Source organism: Myotis davidii, unplaced genomic scaffold, assembly GCF_000327345.1.
Source record: "Myotis davidii unplaced genomic scaffold, ASM32734v1 scaffold2763, whole genome shotgun sequence".
Lineage (NCBI taxonomy): Eukaryota > Metazoa > Chordata > Mammalia > Chiroptera > Vespertilionidae > Myotis > Myotis davidii.
Window position 1 is genome coordinate 139839 of NW_006294397.1, and position 10849 is coordinate 150687.

Consider the following 10849-nt stretch of genomic DNA (forward strand, 5'->3'; position numbering starts at 1 on the left):
AGGACTTGACCCAGGAGGAATGGGCCCCGGGGAGAAGGGAGAGAATGCGTCCCCTCCCACGCCTGCCCCTGCTTCCTCCCAGCTTGGGAGACCACAGACTCCCAGCAGGGGGCTGTGCTCGCCCACGAGGTCACCCCAGGCCAGGGAGATGGTCCTCCAGCTCTGAAAAATGTGCCTTTCTCTTCCTCTCCAGCCAGATGGCCAGGCCGCTGTCCACCCCCAGCCCTTCGCAGATGCAAGCCCGGAAGAAACGCAGAGGGGTGAGTGTCTGGGCTAGAGGTTTACGCTGGGTCCCCAGGGGCCTAGCCTCTAGAGACCTGGTCAGGAACATCACCCCGAGCTAGACGGCCTGGGTTCAAGTCCTGGCTCTGCAAGTGGCTAGCGGGTGACCTTGGGCAGGACACCTCACCTCTCTGTGCCTCACTTCATCAACTGTGTACCTGACATAATAGCCGCACCTACCCTAAAGTGTTGGGGATTTTTGTTGTTAATTCTCACCCGAGGATATTTTTCTATTGAATTTTTTAGAGAGAATGGAAGGGAGGGGAAAGAGACCAAGAGTGAGAAACATGGATGTGAGAGGGAGACATCGATTGTTTGCCTCCCTCACATGCCCTGACCAGAGCCTGGGATTGAGCCTGCAACCAAGATACATGCCCTTGACCGGAATCGAACCCAGGACCCTTCAGTCCGAGGGCCAATGCTCTATCCACTGAGCCAAACCAGCTAGGGCTCCAAGTGTTGTTTTGAAGATTAAGGGAATTAATGTGACACACTCAGAGCAATACATGATACACAATTAGCCAATATTATCCATCCCAGCCTTACTCTTCTTCTCTCTGAACCCAGAACTTTCATTTTTTCTCTGTGTGCTGAGGGGGTAAGTGCGGGGGACAAAATAAGGCGATGCCCCTGATTGCTGTGGGCCATCTTATCCCAGCCCCACTTTTCCCCGCAAGATGCAGCTGTGCATCTGCACTGGGCACCAGCCCTGCCACCCACTAACCAGGCAACCTCACACAAACCACTTCCATCCAGCCCTCATTTTCTTTCGTTGTTGTTGTTAATCCTCATCTGAGGATAGTTTTCCATTGATTTCCAAAAAGAGTGGAAGGGAGGGGGAGAGACAGAGAGAGAAACATCAGTGTGAGAGAAACATATCAATTGGTTGCCTCCCACACGTGCCCTGGCCAGGGCCAGGGATCGAGCCTGCAACCCAGGGACGTGCCCTTGGCCAGAATTGAACTGGGACCCTTCAGTCCTCAGGCCGACACTCCTCCCACTGAGCCAAACCAGCTAGGGCCAGCCCTCATTTTCTTGATTTATAAAATGGGGGTCATAATTTCTGCCCTGCCATCAGTACTCTGCAGCCACTATTGTGAGATGAGACTGACATGGGGTGAATGAAAACCACAGCTGGAGAAGAAAGGCAATGCCCAAGATTCCTCAGGCCTCCTGGCCCAGCAGGGGTCTAGTGTCCCTGTTCTGATTGGTTGGTGCTATACCAGTGGCTAATCCTTTAGCATATCCCCCTTCAGATCAAGACAAGAGAGCTGAGTTCTCCCAACTTTGCATTCCTTGCTGTGACCTTAAACAAGTCACTGCCCCTCTCTGAGCCTCAGTTTCCCTCTCCATAAAGTAAGAATAGATTTATCTCCCCCACAAAAGTATTGTGCAGGAAAATATGAGTGAATGTCCATCAAGGCATGTTGATCTGACTGTGACGTGCCTGCGTGTAAACTCTCGTCGTTGTTTTTCAGATCATAGAGAAGCGGCGTCGAGACCGCATCAACAGCAGCCTTTCTGAACTGCGGCGCTTGGTCCCCACCGCCTTTGAGAAGCAGGTATGTGACGCTGCGGATTGTGCTGTAGGCAATCTGTGTGAGTGGCAGAGAAGGTTCCTGTACCAGGGCATCCCTTGTTGTTAACAGCTGCCTGCAGTTCTGTGATGTCATTTGCTGATATCTGTCACTGGCCAGAGATAAGGGGAATGGAAATATATACTTACAGAGGTAGCTCAGGTGTTATGGCTTTATGTCCAACATCCCATTGAATTGAATCCTCAAAATGATCCTGAAGAGTAGGGATTATTATGCCCATTGCACAGTTAAGGAAACAAGCACAGAGAGGTGAAGTAACCTACACCAGGTCACATAGCTAGTAAATAGCAGAGCAGAACTAGAACATGGAACTCTGTGATTCTAAAGTGCCCTAACCCTCTACACTACTGACATTTCCGAAGCTGTTTGAGAGCGAAACAGGCTGCTCAGGGAGGGAGCACTCTGACATTGAACATGTCGGGGTGGAGGATGGCAGTGGGAGTCAGACAAGCTGCGTTAATCAGGCAGCCTCAAAGACTCTCACCTGTGCTCCGAGGCCGGTCATGGGCCATGTGTTTTCTCTTCTGCTGGTGAGAACAAGTCAGTCATCCCACTGGCGTTCGCTAAAACCTTCACAAGCCCAGTTATGAGCTAGACCTGCTACCTGCCCTCAAGGCACTCCCATGCGGAGTCTGACCCTCAGGTTTCGCCTGGGAGACCAGGTGATGCTGGAGGCTTACAGAACATTTCCCGAGGGAGAACAGAGGAGGAGTACTCTTGGGGGTAAGATGATAAGCTAGCCCTTGGGTGGGGTGAGTAGGAACGTGGGTCCCCAGAGAGCAGGCGGAGGAGGGGGGTGGGGTTCAGGAGCGGCATTCTGGTGCTGGTGTATGGAGCCAGGCAGGTAGACGAGATCCTCTGCGGAGAGTGTGCAGAGTGAGAACAGTGAGCCAACCCCCACTGGGGACACCACGGTTTTCAGGGACAGGCAGAGCAAGAGGCCTGGTGAAAGGAGAACCAGGGAAAAGGGGTGCCGTGGAAGTCAAGGGGGCAGAGGTTTCAGAAAGCAGTGGGCAAGTGCACTAACAGAACTGAAGAGAATCGATTAGATTCGAAGCCCTCGGCCAAAGCAGAGGCCCAATCGCAGGCAGTGATGGAGTGGGAGGAAGATGGGGAAACGGACGCAGCGGGTGCCGATGACTCTGTGCAGGGGAGCTGAGCGCTAGATGTTTTTTAAAACTGATTTTTAGAGAGAGGAAGGGAAACACTCCTCTGTGTCTGTACACACAGGGCTCCTCCAAGCTGGAGAAAGCGGAGGTCCTACAGATGACGGTGGATCACTTGAAAATGCTCCACGCGACTGGTGGGACAGGTACTGATGCGCTGCTCCTCCGGGATCATTTACAGCCAGTGTCTCGGGGTTGGGCCCTGGGGATACACCAATGAGCAAAGTAGATGTGACCCCTGCCCTCCTGGAGCTCACGGTCCATGGAGAAGCCGAAGCAGATCCAGGTGGAACATTTGCAAAGCTTGTCTCTCTTCTTTTTCTGGCACCTCCCTCTCCACTCTCAGTGTCTCCATTTGTCCCAGCGCTTTCCTCAGCTCCACTCCTCCAACAGACTGTTCCTACTGACCCACCCCCCGGGCCTCGTTAAGCGTCAGCCTGAGCCAGCTCCTTCTCCCTGGGGCCCAGTGGGAGCAACCAGCCAGAGATTTTCAGCCACTGATGGTTCACCGGTGTGCCGCCCACTGGTCTAGCTCCCTGGGCTGCTGCGTCCTCGGCAGTGCTGGCTCATACGTCATGTTCACCGCTGAAGTTCAGTCTCAGGATCGTAGCAGAACATGCGTGTACCTCCTTCTGTTATTCTGAACTAGTCTGTTACAACACAGTCATGGGCCTGTAGCTTTAAAAAGACTTCTGGACAGCCTAACCGGTTTGGCTCAGTGGATAGAGTGTCGGCCTGTGGACTGAAGGGTCCCAGGTTCGATTCCGGTCAAGGGCATGTACCTTGGTTGCAGGCACATCCCCAGTAGGGGGTGTGCAGGAGGCAGCTGATTGATGTTTCTCTCTCACCAATGTTTCTAACTCTCTATCCCTCTCCCTTCCTCTCTGTACAAAATCGATAAAATATATTTTAAAAATTATTTATAAAAAAAAAAAGACTTCTGGACAAACAGAAATTTTGTTTACCTGGAGCCTCTCTGGGTATTTTTATGACTTCACAGTTGGGAAGCCTTGAAAGCTCCACAGACCTGGCCACAAAGACCTAAGCCCTAAAACCTTAGCTTACTCCCTGTGGAGGGGCTGGTTGCGTTTTAAGTGGCCCAACCAGTCCTCTCAGTGGGGGGCAGTGTCATCTGGGGGCAGGCAGGGTCGTGGGCCACACCCCAGAGATTCTGAGGCAGTGGGTCTGGACTGGAGTTCGGGAATTTGCAAGATTAGGAAGCAGAGCCGATGACCCCGATGCAGGTGGTCACTCGGAGGACTGCCACAGGAAAGCACGGCCAACAGTGGAAACTTGTGTCACTGATCAGCCAGTGGGGAGAGAGTTCAAGCTGCATTTGTGGTTCTCCAACTAAAGACAAATAGTGACTAATCTGGGGCAGCATTTTATCGTTTCAGATGCTTTCACTAATGTTATCTCACTTGGTTCTCACAGAAACCTCGTGGGTGGGGCTGCAGTCACCCCCATCTTCTGGCTAAGGCCTAATGGGCAGACAAAATTGTGGTGGGGAGCGTTGGCTTTGGATTTGAATCCTGGCTCTACTGTTACTAGCTTTGTGTCCTTGGATAAATGATTTAACTTCTCTATTCCTCAGTTTCCTCATCTCTAAAATGAGAATAAAAGGGTTTTGTTTTTGTTTTTTAAATATACTTTATTGATTTTTCACAGAGAGGAAGGGAGAAGGATAGAGAGTCAGAAACATCGATGAGAGAGAAGCATCGATCAGCTGCCTCCTGCACCCCCCCCACCCCCCACTGGGGATGTGCCCACAACCAAGGTACATGCCCTTGACTGGAATCGAACCTGGGACCCTTCAGTCCCCAGGCCGACGCTCTATCCAGTGAGCCAAACCAGCTAGGGCAATAAAAGGGTTTTTATGCCCTTTTTCTTCTCTCTTTCTCTCCCCTCTCTCCCTCTACTTAAAATCAATTGTTAAAAAAGGGGGTTTTATGAAAATTAACTTAAAAATGCAAATTAGCCGAAACCGGTTTGGCTCAGTGGATAGAGCGTCGGCCTGCGGACTGAGGGGTCCCGGATTCGATTCCGGTCAAGGACATGTGCCTGGGTTGCGTGCGCATCTCCGGCGGGGGATGTGCAGGAGGCAGCTGATCGATGTTTCTCTTTCATCGATGTTTCTGGCTCTCTATCTCTCTCCCTTTCTCTCTGTAAAAAATCAATAAAATATATTTTTTAAAAAATGCAAATTAAATGCTAAGTAAGAACTCAGCAAACGCTAGTAGAAAGAACAGTGAAGCGCGGCCGGTGTGGCTCAGTGATTGAGAGTCAACCCATGCACCAGGAGGTCACTGGTTTGATTCCCAATCTGGGCACATGCCCGGGTTTCAGGCTCGATCCCCAGTAGGAGCATGCAGGAGGCAGGTGATCCATATTTCTCTCTCATCTGTGTTTTTATATATCTCTTTCTCTCTCCCTCCCTTCCTCTCTCTCTTTCCTTTCCTCTCTCTAAAAATCAATTTAAAAAACATTAAAAACAAACACACAGTGAACACAGAAGGCGAAGGGACTACTCAGGGTCACCACAGCTAAGTATACAGCAGAACCGGTGCACTCACTTCCGAGGAGACCTGACTGCAAACATCGCTCCTGCCCAGCTGCCCCTCTGCGGGGCCCTCGCTGTGAACCTGGGTCCAGATGTTTGCTGCTATAGCCCTGAGGCCATTGCTCACGGGGGCTGTTCTGAGTCTGCCCAGAAGGCGGTGTGGAGAGAAGGGCAGGTGTGGAGAGGCAGTGGGCAGTCCATCTGACCATTCCTCAGTGAAATCAGCCAAGACAGGGTGCCCAGCCTGAGGGCAGCTGCTGAGGGCCAAGCAGAGTCACTTTCCAGACGGCCTTGGGGCTGGTTGGCAAGCAGCCTGTACATGGTGGCTAGCGTTTACCTTGCTGAGCATTCCTGTGCACCATTTCTTTTTCATTATTTTTGTAAAATATATTTTTATTGATTTTTTACAGAGAGGAAGGGAGAGGGATAGAGAGCTAGAAACATCAGTGAGAGACATTGATCAGCTGCCTCCTGCACACCCTCCAGTGGGGATGTGCTCGCAACCAAGGTACATGCCCTTGATGGGAATCGAACCTGGGACCCTTCAGTCCGCAGGCCGACGCTCTATCCACTGAGCCAAACCAGTTAGGGCCTTTTTCATTATTTTTTTATTTTTATTGATTTCAGAGAGGAAGGGAGAGGGAGAGAGAGATCGAAACATCAGTGATGAGAGAGAATCTTTGATCAACTGCCTCCTGCATGCCTCACAGTGGGGATGAAGCCCGCAACCTGGGCATGTGCCCTGACCGGAATCAAACCTGACCTGGTTCGTAGGCCGATGCTCAACCACTGAGCCACGCTGGCCGGGCTGTGCACCATTTCATTTCATTTTACCCTCACAAGTCAGTGCATCAGGTGCTGTTACATGCCCATTTTACAGCTCAGGAAATTGAGGCATAGAGAGATTAAGAGACTTGTCCGTGGTCAGGCAGCTTCTGAAGTGGCCTCCAAAGGCCTCTGGCTTCCTGCCACACTGTACTTACGGCCTTCTCCAAGGGGTCTCCCAGCGCCTGCCCACATCAGCAGGCGGGGCTGGCCTGCTCTCCACGCGCACAGCCCTTTCACCCCTGCGAGTCTCTACTTTCTTGGTCCCAGTTTCTTCTTCGTATTATTAATCACAAACTGTGCTGAAACAATACTTTACATTTTGTAATGCTTCATAGTTTAGTGAACTCATCTGATGCTCACAACCCAGCCCCTCGCCCCCAGTAGGGATGTTTCCCACTTTACAGGTGCAGAGACCGGGGCTTAGAGAGGTGAGGGGCCCAGGGTCACACAGGCAGCCAGTGGGGAAGGAGGGTCCAGAACTCGGGCCGCTGACCCCTGGCTCCTGGTGTGTTCCCTCTGGGCATGCCCTCATCACGCCTCACTTTGCAGGATTCTTCGACGCCCGGACCCTGGCCGTTGACTTCCGGAGCATCGGTTTCCGGGAGTGCCTCACCGAGGTCGTCAGGTACCTGGGGGTCCTGGAAGGACCCAGCAGCCGTGCGGACCCCGTGCGGATTCGCCTTCTCTCCCACCTCAACAGCTACGCGGCCGAGATGGAGCCTTCCCCCACCCCTGCCAGCCCCCTGGCCTTCCCTGCCTGGCCCTGGTCCTTCTTCCACAGCTGTCCAGGGCTGTCGGCCCCCAACAGCCAGCTTGCCATCCTAGGAAGAGTGCCCGGCGCCCTCCTCCCCAGCGCCTCCTCTCTCACTTACCCCGCCCCAGCTCTCCGAACCGCTCCGGTGCGCAGAGCCGCTGGCACCCTCCTGCCAGCCCGGAGGAATGTGCTGCCCAGTCGAGGGGCACCTTCTGCCCGGAGGGTCCGCCCTCTGGAGAGGCCAGCTGTCCCCCTGCCCATGGCCCCCAGCGGCAGGGCAGCCAGGAGCAGCCACATGGCACCCCTCCTGCCGTCTTCTCCCCCCACGGCCCCTGCTGTCAGGAGGTCCCCTGCTTATGCCAGTGTCCCGGCCCCCAGGCCCTCTTCCCCCGCGGGGGCTGTGCTCTGCCACTCCTGGGCCCCCGAGATCACGGAGGTGGGGGCTTTCTAAGCTGCCCTCCCCCTGAGTGAGGAGAATTCTTTTCCAGGAGCTGAAAGTGGCTCTGCCTTTTCAGCCCTGCCCCCTGGACTGGCTCATGAGTGCCGGGGCGTCTTCACCCACCAGAGGCCCCTGCTCCCTGGGTCCTTATCCCCTCCTATCGGCTCCTCCCAGCTTTCCCACCGGCTCTCCTGCAGCTCTTCTCATCTCAGGGGCTTGCTCTCACTTCTGACCTGGACAGATGAGTTCCGGAAGACCTACTAGTAAGAGCTGCGCCCAGACCCCTCTCCTGCCCCGGGACACAGGGGCAGCAGGCATGAATCTCGGCTCTGGGAACAGAGCTTTGACCTAAAAAGCACAGTGGACTGAGGCTGGCTGCTTCCCAAGAGAGATCAGACCCCAACCAGGAGCAGTGACTGACTGGCTGCAGCCTGCCCAGGCCCCAGGGGCTGGAACCCAGTGTCTGCCCTGCCCACCTGTCTCCTGCCCACCCAGCACAGCCAACCACAGGACAGAGCTGCTGTCCACCGCGGCCACGGCCTGCTGTCCACCGCAGCCACGGTCAGGAGCCCCGCAGGGCCTTCTGCTGCCCTCTTGCAGCTGCAGACAACCTCCCGCCAGCTGACCAGCAGTTCCCCGCACACAGCTGGGAGGTTTCCTGGCGGCAGTGCGGCTCCATGACCCTGACCACCAGGCCTGGGACAGCGCGCTCAGACCCAGCTCTCTGCCCTGCGCTGTCACCATCCTCCAGGCGTGTGGTCCCTGCTGGGCGCACGGTGTGAACAGCCCTGTTCCCACGTGATGGCGCCCGGAGAGGAATCCTCTTGGGATTCAGAACCAGACGTTCGTGCTGCCTGGTTTGCATCCGGCTCACGGAGCCCAGACTGCTGGGACAGCCAAGGCTCTAGGCTGGACGAAAATAGCTGCGAGGAGGCCCAGGGGAAGGGCAGGCAGAGGCGGCCTGGCCCTGCAAGGTCACCCGGTGGGTCGAGGGCCTGAGATCCTGTTCACCCGGGATTCCACACAGCTGGCTCTGCTCACAGGCCGTTTCCTGACCCAGCTCCAACCCAGGGCACGTGTCCTCTCAGAGGGAACAGACGGCCCAGCCACCCTTCCCCGTGGGAGGGCAGAGGCTGGACAAGGTTGGGGCGGACCCAGGACTGACATTCAACGGGACCAGTGTCGCCAGACCTGTTGTTAAGGTGTAGAAGCACACCTGTGCTCCACGGCCACTCCCTGCTTCCCCTGAGTGGCCCTGGGGGGCCCCCACCGCATGGCTTTGCCCCCAGCACCCCTGGGCTGGTTAGCGCCCAGCAGACCTAAGGTCAGGGAGCCCTCCCGGGGCAGTGTTGATGCGTGTTGCTCACTGGTTATTAAACACGTCAGATGTCACCGCTGGGAAGATTCTCGCACCCCACCCGTCGATGGAACTGCCCTCCCCAGAGGCCAAACGAAGGAGACTGCCTGGCCTCAAAAAGTAGAGTTTTCAGAAACCCCAGCGAAAAAGGGCCTTTTCAGGGAAGTGGGCCAGAGGGCAGAGATCATGTAAATGACCCAGAGAGCTCTTTTGAAAAGACAGGCTCCTCAGGAGGCCGTAAGAGCTCAAGTAATTCTTTCATCAGATTGCTGTCCAGCACCATCGAGATGTGCGGCCCTGAGCACAGGGGTCCTTTGGAGGAGGGGCCACTGCCTGGAGTGCCCGAGGGAGCCACAGAGGGCGGGGCTTCAGCAGGCTCCCCGGATTGGGACGGGGGAAGGGGAAGGTGACAGAGGGCAAGACCAGCTCCACTTTCTCACAAAAGGCAGGAAGAACTCCTCTTCCTCCTCCTCCCCTCCTTCCTCCCTCTCCCCTTCCTCCCCCTCCTCCCTCTCTGTGGCTATCCCAGGTGGAGGCTCACTACTCCCAGGATACCAGGTCCGCCCTGTAGTTTGGCGACTTCCTAGCCCCAGCGTTGTGTACTCTCTGTGGGCAGTGGGAACCCCATTCCCGTGTTTCCAGCACCAACTCCAAAGCAACCTGTTGACACCATTGAAGGAGGTGGGAAGGGCCCAGAACTCAGCATCTTTGTCGGCCTCGGGTCACTCTCCCCACGAGGTCGGGGTGGGGTGGGGTGGGGGAGGTGACTGGATATAATTGTTTCTGTGGTTGAGGATTTGTACCTTTCGTTCATATTCCCAAGCCTTTCTGGTGCCCCCGACTCCCACCCCACTGCTGGGGGTGTTGCACACATCCAATAAAGTTTTTTTAAAAAAAATTCTTCTGAAATTCTGGAAACGTTTGAGTGACCCTACTTCTTAAGCACCCCTGGAGTCCATCCCCGACTCCGAACCTACAGACACCCCCTGAGCGTTCCCACAGCGGAGGGAAGCAGGGAGCCCCTGTGCAAAGGCCCGGAGAGCTCGTCACCTGCCCCCCGATCCTGCCCCGCGTAGGTCCTCACCCCCTCTGCCTGTCAATCACCTCTTAGCAGAGACCAGAGAGAGCTTTAAACATGCGAATTGTAACATACTGATTCTGGTTTAAAACCCTTGCTCTGTTACCCTCTCATTCCAAAGATAAAATCCGAGCTTTTCCTCTTCTGGTCTCAACTTCACTTCCTCATTTCTTGCCAAGCCCTGTCTGGTTCCCTGTGCTCCTGCTACCCCGGCCCACCTTCATCTCCTCAACCTCCCAGCCACGCTCCCCACTCCCGGACTTTGCATATGCAGTTCCCTGGCCCAGGATGCCCTTCCCCACCCTTGGCTTGGCTGAGCTCTGCATAGCCTCAGGCCTTGGCTTAAAAGTCGCCTCCAGAGAGGCCTTCCCTGACTATCTGCTGGAATAGTGAGCCTGTCTCCAAGTCCCCCATGCTTTCCCTTTATAAGGGACTTGCCATTGCACACCACGAACGCGTGTGCTTGTTGGCTGACCGTCTCCCCCACCAGCATGTACGCTCCGTGAGGCCGGGACCACGCCTAGTGTGTGCTCTACCCTGCAACCCGCACCAAGCTCAGTCGATGTTCTATAAACATTTGTTGAATGAATGAACTGGGGAGGTGAGGAATCTTCCGGACTCGAACTGCTGGATGGTACAGGCCCCATGGAGGTGAACTACCCACTGGTCAACTTTGGGAGGAGCTGGAGAGTGAAGTGGGAGCCAGGGCCGGGGCACTGGCCGTTCTGGCCAATGGGGAGGAAGCTCTGGCCAGAGAAGAGTGTGAGTGTGCTGGCCCTGGGGGCAC

General features: G+C 55.2%; 1 protein-coding gene across 1 annotated transcript; it reads left to right on the forward strand.

The window, feature by feature from the left end:
- Window positions 1-6: 6 nt before the first annotated feature.
- Window positions 7-9893, forward strand: HEYL (hes-related family bHLH transcription factor with YRPW motif-like). The gene is made up of 4 exons (XM_006768470.2): window positions 7-260; window positions 1761-1844; window positions 3111-3192; window positions 6984-9893. The coding sequence occupies exons 1-4, from the start codon at window positions 45-47 to the stop codon at window positions 7637-7639; spliced, it is 1038 nt and encodes a 345-aa protein (XP_006768533.1). The 5' UTR covers window positions 7-44; the 3' UTR covers window positions 7640-9893.
- Window positions 9894-10849: the final 956 nt, after the last annotated feature.

Excerpts from the sequence above, each read along its gene's own strand:
- HEYL (XM_006768470.2), top strand. The coding sequence starts at position 45 with ATGCGTCCCCTCCCACGCCTGCCCCTGCTTCCTCCCAGCTTGGGAGAC. Across the intron at positions 261-1,760 it reads CCCGGAAGAAACGCAGAGGG|ATCATAGAGAAGCGGCGTCG; the intron begins GTGAGTGTCTGG and ends GTTGTTTTTCAG. Across the intron at positions 1,845-3,110 it reads CCACCGCCTTTGAGAAGCAG|GGCTCCTCCAAGCTGGAGAA; the intron begins GTATGTGACGCT and ends CTGTACACACAG.